This window comes from Gopherus evgoodei, chromosome 3, assembly GCF_007399415.2.
Source record: "Gopherus evgoodei ecotype Sinaloan lineage chromosome 3, rGopEvg1_v1.p, whole genome shotgun sequence".
In the NCBI taxonomy this organism is placed as follows: Eukaryota; Metazoa; Chordata; order Testudines; family Testudinidae; genus Gopherus; species Gopherus evgoodei.
In genome coordinates this window covers 177673580-177696090 of record NC_044324.1, presented here as the reverse complement: position 1 = coordinate 177696090, position 22511 = coordinate 177673580, and the positions used below count along the sequence as shown (strand labels likewise).

The window sequence follows — 22511 nt, the reverse complement described above, 5'->3', positions numbered from 1 at the left end:
TTTTCTTCTATTCTGCCTTACTCTTCAATATTTTTTCCTCTGTAAGTGTTCTGGTTTTTGTCTGTTGCACTTCCAATTTTGTTTCACTTTTCCATTTACTGGTGTTCTTGCCCTCCATCGTCTGTGTGTTGCATCCCTTCTCATTGTTTTCTGCATTGCACTGTGTGTCAGTAACATTGAATTAGAAAGAAAACCTCCTAAGCATTGGCAAAGAATTATTTAGACCTAAGGTTTCTAGGCAATGTCATGCAGTCTAGATCACACAGTGTAGCAGAGTGGCAAAAAATAGAAATGGAGTAGAGATTGCTGTATTTATTAGGTAGCACAATTATACATAAATCAGTGTGTTGTATAATTCACATTCAGTTGAGCATGAGTAGGATCCCTAGGAATTGTTGGGTTGGGGCAGAACCTTAAAGCTGTATGTTAAACTGGCAAAATCAAGACAATAAGACTAAAATTCCATCTTTTACTTGTTTCCTTCTGGCTGCATCTCACAATATCACCTACTTTTCTGAGGCTTCTCAGCAGAAGGTGATATGTTCTGCAGTACCAAGGCCCTATAACTTAACCTTTAACATGGTATTTAGTTCAGCATTCCTGTATTTTATAGCTGGAGGCCTAAGAAAAGTATATTAATGTCAGAATCCTTTATTTGATATTGTTTTATAACTTAAAGGAAATATAATTGGCTTGTAAGACTGACTATAGCTACAAACTCCAAACTGAGGCTGTTTGGTAAGTGTTTGTTTTTTGTTTTTTTTTAATTCTCATCCTTCCCAGAATCAAAGAATCTTCAGGATGGCAACAGGTTTTCACAAGTCCATATCTGGATTGGACTATCGAACGAGTGGCTCTGAATGCCAAGGTCGTTGGAGGTCCACACGGGGACAAAGATAAGATGGTTGCTGTTGCCTCTGAGAGTAGCATCATCCTGTGGAGCGTTCAGGATGGTGGTAGCGGTAGTGAAATTGGTGGGTATGATAGTTTTGTGTGACGATGTCTTACTGCTAATATCTTTGGACCCATAAAAATATAGTTTCACATGTAGTCTGACTGAATAATTCCTAACAAACATTTTACACAGACTTAATAAAAAATGAATTTTGGTATAGCAATCTAATATTGGAATTTTTGTGTGTACCTTTCTGCCCATCATTTTGATCTGGAGACACTTCTTTCTGAGTGAGTGAAAAGCAATACAATCCAAAAATCAGTCTCTTTATTGGGCAGAGGCAATTCAGAGCCATCATTCACGTTACAGTATCATTGGTAGCTTGTTTAATCTGACAACATTGATTAGAGTTTAACTCAATCCATTAGACTCAGTTCTTTAGCACTACACGTTGAATTTGAACAGAAGACTTCGAGGTGAAAGGCTAAGGGTACACCCACACTGCAATAAAAAACCCAACGGCACTGTGTCTCAGAGCTGGGGTCAATTCACTTCGGCTCTCAGGTTGGGGTATTGGGCTAAAAATTGCAGTGTAGATATTTGGGCTCGGTGTGGAGCCTGGGCTCCTAAACCTGATGAGGAGGGTGAGTTGGTCTCAGAGCCTGAACGTCTACATTGCAGTTTGCATCCTGAGCCCTGTGAGCCCAAGTTAGCTGACACACGCTAGCCTCAGGTCTTTTATTGCAGTTTAGATGCACCCTAAAAGGATTGCTAACTTGTTATCCTTTTTTTCTTGCTTTGTTCTATAGTAGGTCATATTTTAGATCGATTTTTTTTTTAAGTCTGCTTTTGCTAATCTTCTTATAAAATGCAGTTCCTAAATAGAATTTTGGAGACCGCTATTTGCCACCAGTAGTCAGCATTTTAAACAAAAGTACAAATTAAATTAGTGTGGGCATGTAGTACTGGGTCCCAAACGGTTTAGCACCAAAGGGTTCACAATACTAGAGGTCATATAAATATGAAAAAGTTTTTCAGAGAAACAAACATTCCTTAGTACAGCTGTGATTGATAGTTTGTCTGATTTATTAAAATATGTAATTGCTTAAAAACATGAATAATGGGCTTTTGAGGAAAGAGGAGAGGAGGGTAATTGGGAATATCCTCAGTTCCAAGAATGGTTCAAAAGATAGTGACAGCCTGTTTCCTCCAGCCATAAAGTACTGTCACCATAGATTTAATTAATAAGTTTAGTAACAAGAATAATTGTAATCTGTTAATTTAGACATTTTTCTGAAATTGGCTGCAAATTTGTTCAGTTCATTCTCTATCGCTCTTTCCTTTTAACACTGAAGTAGTAAGACCTAGGATATGATGGGAACTAATGTAATTGATGTAAAATTATTAAATATGGTCTAAAATATTTGGGAGTTGCAGTTTGGGTTGACTTATTTAAAATAGACAAAATTTACTTTAAAACGTGCATTCCAAAATGCAAGATAAAGGTTTATCTGTATTCATGGATATTTAATTTTTCTCGATGTTCACAGTGGTATCTCAGCACTTTACAAAAATTAAGGAATGTTGCTTTTCAGCAGCCCTGAGAAGTGAGGAAGCATTATCATCCTTCTATGACAGGTGGGGAAACTGAAGCACAGAGAGCTGAAGTGTCTTTCACAGGGTCACTCAGGAACTCTGTGGCAGGATGGGGAATAGAACCCAGCTCTTTCTATCTCAAATTCAACTGGCTTTCTAATCACTAATAAGACAGAGTGCAGTTATTAGCATAAAACATCATCTAGGTTTTTTTAAGGTTTTTCTCCTTTTAAAAAAAATAAGTCATCATAAAAGCCACTTTTCTGAAAGGCGTAAGACAGCATAATTCTACACAATAAAAATAGAAATTTCTTAGATTTCCTCTTTCCCATCACTGAGCATGAAAGAGTCTCTTAGATATTCCATTATATGACCCTTCCTTTTTCAAACTCTTAAGCCAACTGGTTGAGAAGTCTTGGGTGCTTTTATAAATATAGCTGTAGCTGCCACAGTAGCACAGCTATGCTATTTCAGCTTACGTCAGCAGATGAATATTTTTGGGTTAATTTAACTATTAAAATTTTCTCATAAGCTGGCATTTAACCTGCAAAGTTCTTTCTGTTTTTATCTTGGATCTTCAAATATTCCACAGGAATTCAAAAACATTTTTTATGGTTATATAACAGTATAGCTTTTGTTTTGAAAACAAAATTTTTTATTTTAAGATCTGAAAATTATGATAACAGTATTTCAGATTTGAAAAGATCCTGCTATGTGTCTAAGTTGACCGGTTAAAATTTAGTGTAAATAAAACAACAAAAAATAAAATCAAGGGGGAAAATTTTTTTGCAGAGCAACCAACAGGCTAAATGTTTTTGGTGAAAGTTGCTACGATATTTTTGAACATGGGAAAACTTTGGAAAAATCAAAATGTTTATGAAAAATTCCATGTCTTAAAAAAAATTAGATTTCTTTTTATTTTAAACATTCTGGCCGTCTGTATTGTGTGTGTTTTGTCAATGTTATGAACTAAGTGTTCCACACTTCCGTTTTTAAATTGCTATTATATCTCTCATGTGTGGGGTTCCCCACTTCCTCCAAATCAATTAACCTAAGGAATCCAGTAACACAAAAATAAAATAGTTTTACTGGCCTATTTCTCTTGCAGAGTCAAATGTTTGAAGCCCCTGTCTTGGGATAGTGAGGCAGTAGTTTTTCCATGTTCTCTAAAAGAAACAATTTGTTGTTACAAATGCTCTTCAGAACCTGACAACACCATCCACAGAAAATTGCAAGGGCTGGCATCTCCATGATAGAGCTCTCCCAGAGGCTGTACTCCTTTCAATATTACTTATGTAGGACACCACTGCTGGATTGCTGCTATAAGCAGTGTTTTACTGAGAGGGCCCCTTAAGACAGGAACCTGTCATTACTGATACCATCGTCTTCCCTGTAGATGGCCGTCAAGATTGTTGAGCCTAAGCAGGAGTGACACTTTAAATTCCTTCAGACCATTCAAGCTGTCTTCCTTGATTTCCCTGAACCTTATCCTTCTCTGGAGTAATCAATTCTAGTTGTTTCACTTTTTTTTTATTATTGCCTGCTTTTATGTGCCTGGTACTGCTGAATATAATCTGCATCAGAGATGATACCCCATGACCTGCAAAATCATTTGGCATCATAATTAAAGCACTAGTGTGTAACAAACTTACTGGTTGCCATCATAGAGCATAGTAGACTTCTATTCTTTTGTTTGAAATGGCATCTTGATTTTTGACATTTGAATTTATCCAAATAAAGTTTTTGTGGGATTTCCAATGTTTAAATACTCTTCAGGAGATTTCTGTTGAGTTTTAGTAGAGGCATTTGCACAACTCTTGGAGATATGCCACTGCATAATTTATTAAAACATTTAAGTGGCTGTATAAGAGCTTTGTGTAACTTACCGTAAATGTCAGTACAGTAGACAACTATACATTGAGAAACTCCTTACTTGGCAGTGTACATATCCTAATGAGCAGTTTTATAATGAAAGAACATAACCCTACAGTATTTAGTGCTGAGTTACTTGTCCGGTTGATCTAGCTGGCAAGCATCCTACCAAATCACCCCCAAGAAAACAAACTTGGAGAATTGTGAAAACTATTCAATGTTGTTTTGCAATTTGATTTCATACTAAATGTTCTAGTAAACTCATTTAAGCTTGTCAGTCAGTACCAGTCATATTAGACCCTGAATGAGGGACTGAGGGCAGTTCTACACTTAATGCTACAGTGGCGTAGCTGCACTGGTACAGCTGTGCAACTGTAGCGCTTCAGTGAAGATGCTACTACTCCGAAGGGAGGGCTTTTCCTGTCAGCGTAGTTAATCCACCTCTGCAAGAGGCGATAGCTATGTCAAGGAGAGAAGCCCTCCTGTTGACATAGTGCAGCTACACTGAAGGTTAGGTTGGTATAACTGCATTGCTCAGGTGTGTGGATTTTTCCCTCCCCAGAGCGACATAGTTATACCAATGTAAGTTTATGGAGTAGATCTAGCCTGAATGCCATTGTGATATCTTAGTGCTACTAGAAGGAAATAATATGTGTTGAAGTGAAATGAGTCAGCTGCAAGATGTAGGTTGACTCAGTTCCCTATTCATGTGATAACAATGACAATTCAAAAAAATTCGAACATCAAAGCTTCATCTCTCAGTTCTTTGTCTTTTGAGTCTCTTCTGATCTCAGTACTGATTAACTTCCAGTAATCGGAGTAGTGATGGGTGAATGTTAGTGAAAGTACCAGTAATACTCATAGTGGGTGATAATGAAGCGGTGAGAAAAGTGTAGAAAAAGGTATTTAGACAGGGCCAGTAGGTGTAAGACTTGAAAGAAGGAAAAATAAGGGCCTATTATTTCTATAGTACTGCTTCAAATATCCTAATTATTGGTTGAACAACTCTTATCATACTGATATTTTTTGAGCAAACTGTTTATTTTATTATTGAGTTGCTCATGCATGCTTGGCTGTTATTTTTGACAGTGTTAATCTTCATTGTTAAGCAATTGCAGTTTCTGTGATTGGCTGATCATGAAGAGATGTTTTAGAATTAGAAGCAGGATTTACTGTGACAATTGGTCAAATGCCCCCAAAAACAATTTCCAAAAGCCAAATTTGAGCACTTGCAAAAATCATGTTCATTGTAAGGGATCTTCCAGTGTATCCTGATAAGTACATCTTTCAGAATGAGTTATAAATGTGTGTCCGTTGAAGTGTATGTTTCCTAGTAATATAATAACCACAAGACACATCTTTCTGCAATGTAGAAAGAAGTAAAAGTGATATATTTTTCTGCTTAATTATATTTGCCTGTAATAGTTCATTTAGGTACAGAGGTGGCTTCCATAGTAAAAAAGGAAACTAGTTTGTTTTAATTTCTGATCATTACATTCCTAAAAGAATTTGTTCAAAAGACAATATTATGCATCTTTCATATTACGCTTATTTATGTTTTTGACAGTGCTTGCCAAATTTGTGTAAGCTCTTTGTCATTTGTGGACAGCACTTTTGATTAGCTTAACTGTACATTTATAAATTAGAGCTTGTTTTCAAATTAGAGCTTAGTACAATATTTTGATCCTTCATTAGTTGGTGTTCATAAATGCTTTGAGACCTTAGGATAAAGGTGGCTATAGAAGAACAAGGAATTTATTATTTTGCAACATCACTTTTCCCCCAAAAGAAACATTGACTGCATCAGTAGATTACTGCATGTTGAAGTAAATGTAGTTTAAATTCATTATATGTCTAAAGAGAGGAAAGAGAGATTCCATCTTTACTGTTTTTCTTTCTTTGTATTTATTCTGAAAAGAAGCTTCATAGACTTTGTTTTTTGTAGGAGTGTTCAGTCTTGGAGTCCCTGTAGATGCCCTCTTCTTCATTGGCAACCAGCTGGTGGCTACTAGTCATACTGGGAAGGTGGGAGTGTGGAATGCTGTGACTCAGCACTGGCAGGTGTGTTGAATTGAAGCATTTTATTAATAAATCGGTGTTTATCAAAAACTAATATGTTTTATGAGGAAACAAGAACAAAATCCATTTTTTTCAGATAATGCATAAATATTATTTTTCTTACGTCAGCATTTTAATTCTGCCTATCATTTTGATATCTTTAAGCATCATGCCTTAGGTATTTTCTCTCAGAATTTTTCAGAGTTTATCTCTATATAATACTATTGAGCATTCCATTTCTTTATGCTCTTAAATAAAAAGAGAACTTTTAGGCATATCAAAATATTAAATGTCATCCATGAGTGTCTTCAGAACCTTCCTCCCTTCGCCACTGCCACATGTTTAAAAGCTTTGTTTTCCTAATGGGACCCCATGCTTGAACTTAGATATGTAGTTCTAATAGGAAATTTAATATATTACAATGAAAAGTGATCGCATTTCTCAGAGGAGCATATCTAAAACTTCAGATGTGAGTTTGCAAGTCTTTTGGGACCATGAAAAGTATGGTACAAACTTTGATAGCACCGTATACCATGCCTCAAAAACATCTATTTTATATCTATATACATCATAGATATGCTGTGATTTTTTTTAATACATATTATGCATTCTGACAACAGGAATAGAGATTCTTGGATTCCAGACAAGACTGAGGGAAGAGTTGGGCATTCATGCAAGAAACAAACCTTGTAACACAGCCAGATGAATGTCTCCATGGGTACAACGCAGGGACAGAATGTAATGAAATCCAAGAGACTGTCTTGCAAATCTCAATTGGCAGAACTGACCTGAGGCTCACTCTGTGACTGCCATAGCACTAGTTGACTAAGTTCTGATTTGGCCCTTTAGCAACAATCTTGCCAATGAATAACACAGCGGAAAAAGGCAACCAACGCGGAATAGTTCTTTAGTTACATAGTGAAGGCTGACCTAGAATGTTTGCATCAAATAAAACAAGCTGAAAGGCCTTTTTAAAATCTAAATTGACACCATGCAAAATGCAAGAAAACATTTGAGATATATTTGAAATAATGCCACTTTTTGATTAGGATAAAGCTTCACAAAATATGCTGGTGGAACAAGGTGAAAGGAACTGTCAACTTAGGAAAAACAATTGGCTTCTTCATATGCCCTCCTTTGCTTCCTCCTTCATTTTCAGACCTCATAGGTAGGTGTGTTCACAAGGCAAGAATTTGAAGTTTTTTTTCAGTTCTGCTGAGTAACTATCAATATTCTCTCCCTCTGAAGTATGTGGATGAGTGTCCAGATTTGAACTTGCAGCTCTCTGCACTGTGCCACGTGATTTTGCTCTGGAATTTACCAGTAGTATTATAAACATCTTTTAAGAGGCTTTGTTAAAGTTGCCATTCTGTATAGCAATTTAATATGGTCATCTTCTTAGTCCAATATCTAAGACTTTTGTATCTCCTCAGCAGACCACTACCTGTAATAGCTGCTAGAGTCCTTGGCCTATCTCAAGAATTTGGTTTAGGTTCCCTTTTGGTGTCAGTGGGATTTATTTTTAGTGAGGTAGGGAATTTTTGACAACTTTCACTATCCCTATCAAGATGTAAAAGGTTACTCCTATCCCTGACCTTGTGTAATTCTGTGTCCGAATTCTGAATCGCAGCTGTCTCAGAACTCTGGTTCCCGAGGGTTAGTAACACAGACTTCCGGGACATCAAAAACAATTTGTAAATTTTGGAAATCAATAACTTAATATAAATTTATGAAAATTAATTATACCTTTTTGATCACCTGCCTGTGGCAGTAAAACATATTTCTTAGACCCTATTAAAGAACTTGCTGGTAAAACCTTTGCAAATTGTGAGGGCAAAAATAATAGGTTGAGACCAAAATGGGGTTCCTGATTGTAGTACTTAAATTTAAAAGTGGGTAATTTTATGTCTATAGCAGCAGGATTTCTCACTGAAAAGGAACAGCGAGTTTTCAGAAGAGCACATAGACTCCCGAAGATAGCATAAAGGAAAAGACCTCATAAATTAAGGAAATGAAGAAGTTTTCATAAAGTAGATGTCACAGTTATTTCCCTTACTCTTGAGGGGGTTTTTTTTGTTTTTTTTTTTTTTTAAATTAACTAGATTTGGAACATACAAAACAAGCCTATGCAAAGACATGCGTTATTCCCTTTTGAGTTAGAAAAGGGAATGCAAATTATAACCTTGTACAATGTACTTCTACTTACAGTGGGCATGCTCTAAAATGCAGTGCTAGTTCTTGGGTTTTTGTAGTCCTACTTCACAAACTAGAAAACGTACAGTACTTTCCTCGCAACCCACAGTTGTAAATACAAAAAAATCATTTAAACTTTGTGCTGCAGTAGGTTCTTGTTCTGCCTTTTTTGGGAGAGCCATTCTGTTACATTGGGCAGGGGGTTACAGTGTCCTGTGATCTTGGTGTAAACACAATAAATACTCCATCCTCTTACAAGTCATCTTTTAGTCGATGCTTTCTCATCCCCTTCTTTCTGAATTGCCCATAGATCAAGCTCTACTTTAAGGAAGTTTTTTCTCTTCCAGCCATTCTCCCTCTAGCTAAGAGAGATCCTTATGCATTTTATATAATTCCTCCTCAGGATGTTATAATTTTTTCTGTATCCATAATAGATTCTGGCATCTCCTCCCTGATTCTCAGAGACTGGGGCAGACTAGCTGAGGTGGCTTTCCCTAACGTCATTCCCCAGGCAAGATTTTGATGGCATATGATATAGCAAGAAGGTTATAGGCATTAGATAATCTAGCAGTGAAAATCAGTAATGTGTAAACAGCTAGAGGAGGTTGAGTTTTCAATTTTTTAAATTTGACAACGCTGTATTAAATTGTTCACATACAAATTTCAGTCTGCCGAATAGTAATTCTGAGTGGCTCGTTTCTAGTCTCTTAAGCTAGTAGGAACTGTTGTCATGTAATTTTAGTTTTATTTCTAGATGTATCTCAAGTTCTCATCTACCAGGTAAAAATTGCTCATCATTTGGTCACTTAAGCTGTCTACACTCTGAGCTGGGAGGCTGATCCCCCTGCTTGTGTACACACACTTGTGGTAGCTCTCTTTGAGCTAGTGTAAGTATGAAATAGCAGTATAGCCACAGTTGCATGGGTTGTGCCAAATATAAACATAGAATCATAAGGTTAGAAGGGACCATAAGGGTCATCTAGTCCAGGGGTTCTCAGACTTCATTGCACTGTGACCCCCTTCTGACAACAAAGTTATTACATGACCCCAGGAGGGGGCCGGAGCCTAAGCCCTGCCGCCTTGGTTGGAGGGAGAGTGGGCTGCAGCCCGAGACCTGCCGCCTTGGTTGGAGGTGGAGCTCAGGCTTCCCCATACGGCATTCCCTGATACTGTTGTGGCCCTCTTGCTGCTCAGGTGGGTTGACTATGTGGAGCCTATTTTTCTTGCTCTACATGTTTTTCTTTACAGTATCAGGGTATGTGTTATTTCTGTCTGTGCACAAGCACTGCTAGCAGCATTCTGGAAGTCCTCAAGAAACAGCCAGTGTTTTGTAGTACAGTGGACCCACGTCTATATAGTGCGAATTCGCTTATCGCGCAGGACCGCGTATGGATCCCAAATTTAATTACCTTCATTAGAATCCATAGTAACGCGGTCCCCGCATTAACGCGGGACCACGCATAGATCCCAAACCCCGCGTTCTGACGAGGGTCCAGTATAATATATCTTCTGTTCTAGGATCTTCTCATACAATCCAGTAGAGAGCACCTCAGGATAATTGTTTGGCTTGATAAGCCTGCTGGAACTAAGGGTTTTTTGTCCTTCTATTCTTAAATATCTGAACTCGTGAGACTAATGAACCATTATGAAGGTGTGTTGCAGTATTCTAAGAATTCCAAGTATGGAATCTTGGGTTTTTAAAAATCAAGTTCTTTATGGTGATTCTTTTGCTATCCCATTTTATTGTGTGTAGTGAGAATTTGACATGGTGCACTTCAACTAATCCTGTGAAAGAATTGTCTAAAGGAGCTGCTATTCTTGACATTGTTGCTCAATTTTCTTGGGCAGTCGCTCAATATTAAAACATCTGTCTAGGTTATTATATTGGCACTCATCATAGTAATATCTGAGCACTTGACAAGAATAAAGCTGAAACCTAACTCAGATACTGTGCATTATACGGGTGAAGAGAAGCAAGAAAAGGGAATGATCACTTGAACTAAATAAAATAAACCCACCCCTTTAACTCTAGCAGTCTGTACTGAGGAAGTTTGCCCTCTGGAAGAAAAGTGATATCTTCAGTAAATATTTTGTTTTCTTTTGTGAAGCCTAACAGAGAATCTGAAAGAGCTGTAATTCTGCAGATAATTTGTAAACCAAATGTGAGTTTATGAGTAAATGTGAGTTACAGAAAATAAGAAGAACTAGTTGTATGGAAAATGTTTTCTTTATCCTATGCATTGATGTGCGATAGGTATTATGTAAATAGTTTCTTTTCCAAGGGACTTAAAGGACACCATCAGCTTCACAAAACAATACCTTTAGTTAGAGAATTTCATTAATTAATGTTTCAAGTAATCACCACACCTGAAGCAGGGGGGATGGATGTTATCTGGGCTTGCTGGAAGAAGGTAGCAGTGCTTTATGGCAGGGGAGGGGTGGGAAGGAGGTCAGAAACTGCTGCAAAAAGATGGGTGGTCGTCAGGTTGGCGGCACTGACCCCCCCCGGGCACATAAAGGTGGAAGGCTTTAAAAGGTGCATGCCCTGGCATTGGAATCCCTTTCTCCAAGCAGCAGGCAAGGCAGCAACCACCCTCCCTCCTCTCAAGGTGCAACTATCAGGTTGGGTTAGGTCTTGCTGTGGGCATTGAACTAGGTGTTTCTTTGAGGGGGAGACTGGGAAGGAATTTTCCCCTCACCTCATACTGGCTTTGGTGGAGTGGCATTTTTTTCTCCTTCCCCACAGTGGGTGTCAGGGAGGGCCTATTATGGTGAGGAGGAAAAGTGGTTAGACTATCTGTCGCAACTTATTTTGTAAGTGTGGGGTGGATGTCCAGTATAGGCACTCCACTAGGGAAGGCATCCAGTGAGCAGATAAATGGTCTGGTTAAAGGACTTAAAAAGGATCTGCTTTTTAAAGGAAAGGAACGGAAAGGGAGGGATGGGGCCAAGGCTTCTCGGGGCTCCTATGATTGATATGGCAGGGAGCCAAACCCCTTTTTCTTATAGCCCACCTTAACTCTCCTACAAGGCAGGGTGGACAGCAAGGTCCAAGCCATGGGGGACCTAGATGGAAAATGAAAGGGAGCTGGTGGAAGTCCGAGGTAGTTATCTGAATGAACATAGAGTTGCCTGCACTGTACTATTTTATCAGCCAGGTAGTTCCAGACATCTAATAATAAAGTTGCGGCCTAATTAAATTCATGTCAAGTGTCTCCTGCCCTTCTTTCGGTATAGCTGGACAACAACTAATTTGACTGAAATTGGACTAGTGGTTGAGGGGAAAATCTTTTCTTTAATTCATTTTATGGTGTGCATTTGACCATGCTCTATATAAAATCAGTTTGACTAGTGATTTTTTTTTTATAGTGACTTGAGCTTCCTTTCTCATGTGCAAGTATAATGACCACACTCTCATACGGGGCAGGGAGAAACACAGCAGCTGATGTATCCTGTCTCTGTGTAGAGATCTCAAGCAAAGGAGACATTCTTTCGGCCTCAGACTCAGAAACAACAACCTTTGTAGTTCTGACTCTGCATGGGACTGGAACCCAATGGGTTTTTGGAACACAAGAGATCCCCTTTCATTCCGTTGAGCTCCCTTTGTGGGGCTAAGAAATGACTGAAACATGGGAGTTGGAAGAGACCAGTTTTTCCTTCCACAGATCGCTTGACAGGGAAGCCCTTTCTCAACATTGCAGCTGCTGGAGAGACTGGCAGGCAGGAGTTTCCACAGGGCAGGAGAGGAGAAAGGGATAGGCTTGAATGCACTTGGAATGGTTGCTCTTGAATTTATTAATTCTCCCTTGCTAAAAATCAGCAGGGAGATGGAAAAAAAATGTGTTCTGTGGATTTTAAAATATATATATGCATATAATATAATATAAAAAGTTAGGATGTACTATTTAAACAGTGCTCTAGCAGAAACTTGAATTTCTGAAAATATTAATGTTGGTATTTTCCCCTTTTACGGTATCATAATGCTGAATAATAATTACAGCTTCTAGTTGCCTTGTTTCTCTCTGTGTCCGTATGTGCATATTTAGGGTGGGATTTTCAAAAACACTTAGTGGTGGCTTAACTCTACCCCATTGAACTCAGTAGTAAAACTCCCATTGATTTCAATGGAAGAAGAGTTAGGCATATGCTGAGAGCTTTTGAAACTTCTACCTGGGGCAGTGGTGGGAAGGGTTTTTTTGTTTTTGTTTTTTAAGCAGTGGTGTGGTGCTGCACACAGTATAAGAATCGAAATGATTTTTTAAAAACAAAGTATTACAAGAAACAGCAAAGAAAATTGCACATGAAGTTACATTTAGAATTGAAAGAAAATGGTGAACTAATGTTTTATATTTTATTTACTGTTGTACTAGGTTCAAGATGTTGTCCCTATCACCAGCTATGATACTGCTGGATCTTTCCTACTCCTGGGCTGTAACAATGGCTCTATATATTACATCGGTAAGAACAAAAACAGCAAAATTCATATTGTAATATTCAATTTTGTTATAATAATTATTCCTAACAGGAATATTATCTCTTGTTCATAAGTGTAATCATTATTATGAACTGACTTTACATTTCTGCTGTTTTTTATTTGGATATCACTTATTTTTTTATGCAGATATGCAGAAGTTTCCCTTGCGAATGAAGGATAATGATCTTCTGGTGACAGAACTTTATCATGATCCCTCCAATGATGCCATTACAGCACTCAGTGTCTACCTGACACCCAAGACAAGTTTGTATCGTGTGTCATTTACATTCTCTTGTCACTCATTGCACATAGAGCTTTCACTTTCATATTTTAAAAGTATTTTAGATTTCTAACAGCAGTAGCACCGATACGTGCTATATTCCATTATAAAACAGTTATCAGTGCTGAATCATCATTTTAATTTTCATTACTCTTAAAACTGGTGTACAGACTGTCAACCTGGACATGAATTTAATTAAAAAATATTTTAGAAAGGATATACTACACTTTGGAATGACGGATAGTATTGGTTTGGATTAAGTTGCATTCCCAGACCTCTTCAGGAAGATATTCACAAGACCTTATTCTACACTTTAAGTCCTTCACTTTCAAAAACACCAACACTCTTACCACTTTGGTCCTTACGCTATGTGGACAAGGTGGCCACAGTCTTGTTTGTCATGTTCCAGTTTGGTCAGACTGTACCATAGTTGCTTGCCTGGAGTCTCTGCACCCAAGCATTAAAGAGCATTAAGAAACCTTCAATAACATGGGTTCAGATCAAAGTTCTCACTATTAATCTTGACAGTTTGGAGTTGCTATTCTGATCTTGTGTGCTCTGAACAGATGGAGTGATCTCCAGCCTTAAGGAAGAAAAGTGTAACAGAATATTATAGACATAATGGTGTTTTACTGAAAAATAATGCTACATCATGGATAAACTTCATTCAAGTTACTGGCGCATACTTCACCCTTTCATGAACTGTCATAACCATTTGGAGATAAAGCAAAACCCACAAAACTAACTCTGATATATGAATGTTATTACTTTTAAATGTGAGATGCAAATATTTTTTCAGATGAAGATATAGGCATTTCATCAACTTTTTTTTGTTTATCCTTCCCATACCTGTATTGTTAATACAGCTTTTTTTCCCCCTTAATATAATTGTCTTTCCCCCACAAGGAGAAGTAAATCTTGCAAGACAGGTGCTGGTTTCCGTGTTTCTAAATTCTAAAAAGCACTGAAATGCCTCTTTGGGGCCACAGGCAAGGAACAGCGTATAGTATGTGTTTGGGGATTTGCTTGATCTCTTCTCTCATATCCTTTTTTTGTTTTTTTTTTTTTTGGGGGAACTGCAGGATGCACTGGGATATACTGCATAACAGTAGATAGCAAATACTTGCAGAGAAGGTAAAATTAATTTAACCCTTTTAGGGCTATTTACACTTGCTAATGAACTTAAATATTTGTGCTAAAATAAGTAGCTATTCAGTGTTACAGATCTGCTGATATAACTTTCCCCTGCCTTTGAGCAATGGTGGTTGGTTTAAAACATCTCAATGTTTGTGCCTTTTGTAGGTGTAAGTGGTAATTGGATTGAGATTGCATATGGCACCAGCTCTGGAGCAGTAAGAGTGATTGTACAGCACCCTGAAACAGTTGGGTCAGGCCCTCAACTTTTTCAGACCTTTACAGTTCATCGAAGTCCTGTTACAAAGATCATGCTGTCTGAGAAACACCTTGTGTCAGGTAATCTTATTTGTATGTACAGATGCACGGGTGTCACTCATTCTCCCTTTTCTATTTCTTCTAATGTTCATGCTCCTTGTCTCCTTTTCTTCAAACCCCATCATTTGGAATTACTTAACATAGTAGATTACATATAGAACAGCATATTAAGAAAAAAAAAACTTCTGAAAAAATTAATAGCATTGTAAACTTACTTAAGGAGATTTCCGTTAATTATACCGTTGTTGCAATACATCTCATTTTAGCATCTGCATACAACAAGAGTTGGGTTAAAATGATCTATATCGGGGTTCTCAAACTGGGGGTTGGGACCCCTCAGGGTCATGAGGTTATTACATGGCGGGGTTGCAAACTATCAACCTCCATCCCATATCCTGTTTTGCTTCCGGCATTTATAATGGTGTTAAAAATTGTTCTTAAATTATAAGGGGGGGTCGCACTCAGAGGCTTGCAATGTGAAAGGGTTCACCAGTACAAAAGTTTGAGAGCCACTGATCTATATGCTTGTCCTAATCTTGGTCTTTATAAGACATTTAATATTTGTACAATATATTGTATTCCAATTGCAGCAATTCATGATAAGCTTGTTCCAGAAAAACAATAAAATGTCTAATAAAAGATACTAATTTCTGAAACCAGCAATAAAATATAGGTTAAATTAACCTAATTCTCTGCATATACCAGTCTATTATCAGAACCAACAGTTGTGCATATGGCTGTAAATTTCCAGTTAAGTAAATTGGGTGGAAGTATCTTGCATGTGGACAGAGAATCATAAAATAGAATATGATTCTTGTGCATTTCAGATTTTATTCGTAACACCGTCTAACAGAGTGGGTTATTTTTGCATTGAATTTTATGAATTTTGTAAATTTTAAAGAAATGGCAGAAAATAAGAAATTATTTAAATGAATGTGTGTGTGTTTGTGTGTGCGCGCAAATCCTTGCTGTACAGGCAATAAATGTTTTTATTTGAATATTCTCACATTCAGTTAAACTCAAATTTAATTGAATATGTGACTGAAATAAAAATGTGTTCATGTGTTTTAACAGTCAGTGCATGCAAGGCTACAATGGCATGTTGAGTACAGCCACTTCACACCCAGCTAGCACAGGTATAAACAGCAGTGTAGATGCTGAGACGTGGCTTAGGCAAATAGAACAGATACCTTATATGCTGGAACCCCCAGGGTATATACACTGCACAGATCTCTATATGTCTAAGCAGTGCCTCCTACATCTACACTTCTGTTTTTAGCAGTGTAGTGTCCGCTGCTGGAGTTTTTCTCTGTTGCAGTGAAAGACTCTGGCAGTGCGGAGGCAGCAGGAAAAGGGGTCTTTCCCTGCTGCCTCCCCCTGCCAGAGCCTTTTTTTGCCACAGTGAAAGGCTCCGGCAGCAGGGAGCTGCAGGAGCCTTTCCCCTCCACTGGAGCCTTTCACTGCAGTGCGTAGCTATGGATGGTTGTTTGTACTCTACACACTGCTGTAAGTGTAGATTTAGCCCAAGATGCATGTTCTCGAATAGTAATTTTAAAACATTGTAACTTCATGTGTTAAAATAATTTATAGTACGTAGATTTAATTGGATTTTAAAGCCAGAAGGGACCATTATGGTCATCTGGCCTAACTTCCTGTATAACACAAACTAGAGACCCTCACCCAGTAATTGCTGCAGTAGCAGGAATTATTCATACCAACTGTGGAAGTGACACTGTGGCGCTCAGTAATTTGAGGTTGAGCTAGAGCTTCTTTCAGAAAGACAGACATCCAGTTTGGATTTAAAGGCTCCAGGTGATGGAGAATTTACCATTTCTATCAGCAAGCTGTTCCAGTGACTGTTGCTCTGTTGTTTAATTCGGAGATGCAGGTATGCTTGAGATGGTTTGTTTGTGAGGAAAGCAAGTGTGTGTAATGAGGTGGGTGAGTTAATATCTCTTATTTATTCCTGGGGGAATTCTGCACCTAATATTTTAAAATGCTGCATATTTTATTTGTCAAAATAACGCAATATAATTACATCAGTTTCACTTATTTTGGTAATTTATTTCAAAATACCTGTCAGGAAGTATGTCTGTAACAATACAGATGACAAAAAAGATTCCCCCAGGAGTAGAGAGTTTAAGAAACTCCTACAACAACCCTGTTCCTCTGTTGTGCTTTTGTCGGGTGCCTCAGGCTGGGTGTGTCACATGTACCAGCAGGGCACACCTTGGAGGAAAATTATGTCCCTTTGGTATTTTAGTCAATTCTTGTTTTTTTTCCCCTGACCCCATAGAGTTACCATATTTAAAGTTCCAAAATAGAGGATGCTACTGGGAGAGGGGAATGTGCTGGAGGGGTGTGTGAACTGGGAGGGGGCGTGTATGTGTACTGGGAGAAGATATTTGGGAGATGCGAGAGGGGCTGTGCAGAGGCCCCTTGGCTCATACCTACACCCCCCATCTCCTCCCATAGCCTAGCCGTGGAGCCAGACACATGCACCCTCTTCTCCCAGAGCCCAGCTGCAGGGCGCCGCCTGGCCCAGGTTGCTGCACCCCTCTCTCACCCCCAGAGCCCAGCCACAGGCTTCGCTTCGCATAGCTTCATTACTGTCCTGTCGGTCAGTAACGACCCGTACTTGCTGTTAGTGAGGGGCACAATTTTAAGATTTGGTCGCCTCTGGAACAACTTGAGTCATACTCTTCCCACCTCCCCCACCCTGCCCTCAGTCCCCCTCCTGGAAAGCAGCTGTTCCTTTCTGCAGATCTTGCAACTTCCGCGCAGGGAGGTGGCCTGGCTGCACCATGTGACTGAACAGGGCTGGCAAACCTGGAACCACGGTCTGCCTGTGCTTCCCATGCAGGTGAACTAGGTGTTGGGCTCTACCAGATTCAGAAGCCCCTAATGGCAGTCAGCAGTGCCAATTTTGCATGGGGGGGAAACAAAATTCTGCACTGCGCAGTATTCCCCCAAGAGTATTTATTGGACCAACTTCTCTTGGTGAGAGAGACAAGCTTTTGAGCTACATAGTATTCCCTCACCCACCTTCTCTATCTAACATGGGACTGACCTGGCTACAACAACATTGTGTGTGTGTGTGTGTGTGTGTGTGTGTGTGTGTGTGTGTGTGTGTGTGTGTGTGTGTGTGTGTGTGTGCGTGTGTGCGCAACAATAGTAAGATGTACACCTTCACATGTTAATTAAACTTTACAACAGCACTGGAGGGTAGGTAAACAGATAATGTTATTCCTACTTTATAGATGGGGAAAACCAAGGAAGAAAAGCTCTGTGACTTGTATAACCCACAGCAAAAAGTATGTTAGAAGTCAGGAGTTGTACAGTACGCGCAGTATGCACAGGACCCACTTTTCAGATGTTTGTAATTTTTGCAGTCCAAATTTATTCAGAATGTATTGCTACTTCTAAGGCTTTCGTAAGCATTTTGATTCAGAAAACAAAATAAGTAATTTAACTATTGATGACTACAATTTCCTCTCATTTTATCATCGCAATTGATTGAATGCATTTTATTGAACTTGCTCAGAAGTTAATGTATTTTTAATTACTGAGGGTATGTCTACACAGCAAAGAAAAACCCTTGCAGGGTCCTAGAGCCCAGGCTCCAGCCTGAACCTGGAAGTCTGCATAGCAATGAAGCTGCCCAAGCCTGAGTCAGCTAGCACGGGCCAGCCACGGATGTCTAGTTGCTGTGTAGAGATACTCGGAGACCCTAGATAATTTTAATTATATCCTAAATGTTATGGCTTATAAATTAAAAGGTGTTTTAAAAACAGTCTTTCATCTCTTGTAAATATTCCAATGTTTGTTTTGTTTTTTTCTTTTTCTGTCTAGTTTGTGCCGACAACAACCACGTTCGGACATGGACAGTGACTCGATTCAGAGGAATGATTTCCACACAGCCAGGGTCTACTCCCTTAGCTTCATTCAAAATCTTGTCCTTGGAGGAAACAGAGAGCCATGGTAGTTACTCTTCTGGAAATGACATAGGTAGGAAAAATGTTTTTCCATTACTTTGTACTGGACTTTTGGAGGGCTACTGTGCTCTGGAAGGTTCATTGCAGGCATTTAGCCTGATTTCTGCTCTCGCTTCATGTTCATGTGACTCCATTGACATCAGGTGTGTGAGTCTGATTTACACCAGAGTAATTACAGCATAATCAGCTTGCATTTTGATGATACTGTAGCATGTCTATAATATTCCTGTTTGAAACTGATTCCAGCTAGAGTTAATTTGATTTGTCTTTCCATAGACTCACTTTACAGTACTGGGCAAAGTGGTTTCCCAGAGGGACCCATTTAAGAGAAGTTGTGCCTTGTGATTCCTATAAATTACCTAGAAATCTGTTGGTTACCTAATGTACCCTTTTTAATAGCATTTTTATAGAGAGAGAAAACAAGATTGAGATTATGGAAGAATATATTAGAACTGATTTGCATGAGATTTTGGGGTTTGTTTCACAATGTGCTATCACATTTTGTAAATGAAACAAAAATTAACATTATACACATGAGTCTAATATTTAACATTATACTCATGTTACATTTCAAAACTACACTGAAACTGTTACAAAACGAACAGAATTGTGAAAACCCTAAGTAAAGACTAATATTGCACCTGTTGTGGCATGATGTTCTTTACAAAACACTGAATGGGTAGACAGGTAGCAAGAAGAAAAGCCATCCTCATTTGTTTTTTTAATGCATCAAAAGTTCTTGTTATAATTCTAAACTGTGCCCTCTGAGGCAAGGACTGTCTTTTATTTATACAGCACCTAGCACACTAGAACACTGATCCTAGATTGAGGTTTCCAGGTACTCTTGTAATACATATACTGATAAACAACTATTTGCTCTTAACTTTTTACAGTGTTGATATTGTAGAATCTTGGATTAGTGCAAAATGTTACACATGGAGATGCCATCCACTTTGAAGAGCAAAGTTCCCTTGGTTGTTTCCTGTTAAGAAGTTTAGTGCCCCCCCCACTCCCCAAAAAAGAAAAAAAAACAAAAACGTGATGGGCAATCTGCTAGTAATTGAGTTAAGGCCTCCAACCTCTTTCACAGGGGCTACCAAACAGCTGTAAAGAACTTTTCGGTCAATATGGGTCTGATTTTTTTTTTTCTTTCAATTTTATGAATCACCTGCATCTCCGCTTGACATTAGAGGGAGGTGCAGGTGCTTAGCAATAATGAAAAATCAGACTCTAGAAAATTTGGTCACATTAGTGACCAAGAGGTTTTGGACCCCGTATCATATTTCAGATCCCATAAATATTTTCTTGCAGTACATCATAACAAATTAACTCTTTATAGTAGTGTAATGGAAAATTACACAGATATGGGTTTATTTTCTGTTAAAAAATGAAAAATGCATCAAATTGATTTGACAGTCTAAAGTGAACATCTTCCTTGGTAGTTCAGAATTACTCAAAATAATTGGGTAACCTTTCCGATTGGGTTTTCTATTGTGACTTGTCAGTAATTATACATCACAATGCAAAAGTAGTGTGGTGTTTTGCTAAACTAGGAATCAGTGAAGATTCCTGGTTCCTTTAATTAGACTGAATCCGTGTGAGTAATTTTTATTTCTAGATAGGGTAGGAATGGTTAAGTTTTTTTGCCAATAACTTCTTGGAGTAATGTGTTTTGAAATACTTTGTTTCTCTTTCTAACTACAGGACCATTTGGGGAGCGTGATGATCAACAAGTGTTCATCCAAAAAGTTGTTCCCGTCACTAATAAACTCTTTGTCAGGTTGTCTTCTACTGGGAAAAGGTAAAAGCACAAATCATCTGTTGCATCTCTGATAAAATCCACTTATTGTACCTGTCCAAGAGCTGACACCTAAGATTGTTGGCTCTGATACTTGTGCTAGCAAGTCAAAGCACAAAGATGCTGTATAGAACTCATTTCTCACTTATGCATTTAATGTGCGTATCTGACAGGTATAATCACTTTAATGTAAACATACAGTCGCTTTGCTCTAGTTTCATTATCAGTGCCAACAATAAGAGGTGTCTGGTTTTGCTTTTATTTACTTCACCAGAAGAACTTCCCAAGAAAGAGAATAATTTCAAAAAAGCATAGAAAGTGTAATTGGCTGAAAGGCAACTTAAAAAATTGTTTAAACCCTTTTGGCTTTGCTTTTACTACACAATGTATTGCTTGAAAAAGACCTTGAAGAGTTAACTGACACAATGCCTTGGATAGATAATCTCAGTAGACTTTTTGCTTCAGTACTCCCAGTCCTCATTCACTGGGCAAAACGGAGAACTGGGAGTAAGGACCCCCCCCCAGGTTATCTTTCTGGTGTTGCAGCTAGCTTACTGTGACCTTGGGCTAGTGAAGATGTCTCTCTATACCAATATGTAAAATGGATATACTCTACCTTCCAGGGATATTTAGAGTGTTAGTAAATATTTGAAAAGTGCTGATTAGCATTGGCTGAAAGGCTACGTAAGGGTAAAAAGATCAATTTGGGTTTCACTTGTAGCATAACAGTAAAATTGTACTTTGCAAGTTAAATGCAAGCTGGCTGCAGGCAAACCATGAGTGTACTCTTTTAATGGATGCTTAATTATGTTCCTGATTTTAGAGCGGTCTTCTGTTCTTCCATATTTTGGTGTGTATTGCTACCCTTTCATTAAAAAACTGATACTCTGCTTACTTTTAGTTTTAAAATAAATGAAAGCCATAGCAGGTGTGGCAGTAGCTAACATGCTCTTGAAAGCCCTGGATACTAGTGTTAAATTGAAAGTGCTAGTACAGCTATGGCTGTTAATAGTAGTTCACCAGTACCTACTATCTGTAACACATGGCCTATCATCGGTTAATCTTGTAATGAATACAAACCCTTTAAGAGAATCAATCTTCTTTGCATCAGAGTTCATTACATATAGTCATAAGTAACTGTTAAAGGAATTAATCAAGAGAATACATTTTCCGCGCACCTAGGCTATCCACTTGACAGCTTGTTTGCTTTTTTAAGCAAATAGCATTAGAAGCCTGTAATATGGTTGGAGGCCAAATTATTGTCCCAATGAATGTTATAAATCACTGTGATTTAATGTTCTATGCATACACAGTGAAGAAACTGCCAAATGTTTATTAAAATTGGTGTCATATTAGGATAAATTTTAACAAAGTAATTCAAAACCATTTTCAACTGCGACCTGTTTTTTGTTTCCTGTCCTGTTTTGTTATGGCAGACTTTGTATTCTAATCAAACTGTTCTTCCCTGATGACTTAATTAAGCCACAATTTAAAATTTTGATACCACAGTAATCTCAATAGTTATGAGTAAAGCAACAGAGGAATTCCTAAATGCTTAGCCATTGTTCCTTCCCTTTAATTCGTACAATGCAGGAGAAAGTTTCAGTTTGAATATCCTATTTGTTTTGTTCACTAACACAGTGGATGTATAAAAAGCAAATCTATTGTGGACTGGATTAGATGACTCCTAGGGTTTGTCTACATGGTAAGTTACTGCATGGCAACTCAGGGTGTGAATATATAGCACACCAGCTTGTCCCACGCTGATGTCCGGTATGGATACTTCTACAGTGAAGTGAGAGTCTTGGAGAACAGATTAGGGTATTGCTATGCACTCTGCAGCTGTCACTGTGCTGTAGAGTCATACCCTGGCTTGTCACACAGTTACTTGCCATTAG

At 38.3% G+C, this 22511-nt stretch overlaps 1 protein-coding gene across 4 annotated transcripts in view; it reads left to right on the top strand.

Annotated features, from left to right (window-relative positions):
• The window catches only part of KCTD3 (potassium channel tetramerization domain containing 3), a 57213-nt gene that overhangs the window by 27403 nt on the left and 7299 nt on the right, over positions 1–22511 (top strand). For all 4 annotated transcript variants that reach the window (XM_030557507.1, XM_030557509.1, XM_030557506.1 and 1 more), the window contains exons 9-15: positions 784–974; positions 6309–6424; positions 12985–13072; positions 13236–13352; positions 14671–14841; positions 18673–18828; positions 20520–20616. In XM_030557507.1, coding sequence (XP_030413367.1) covers positions 784–974; positions 6309–6424; positions 12985–13072; positions 13236–13352; positions 14671–14841; positions 18673–18828; positions 20520–20616 — 936 coding nt within the window. The remainder of the gene's footprint in view (positions 1–783; positions 975–6308; positions 6425–12984; positions 13073–13235; positions 13353–14670; positions 14842–18672; positions 18829–20519; positions 20617–22511) is intronic.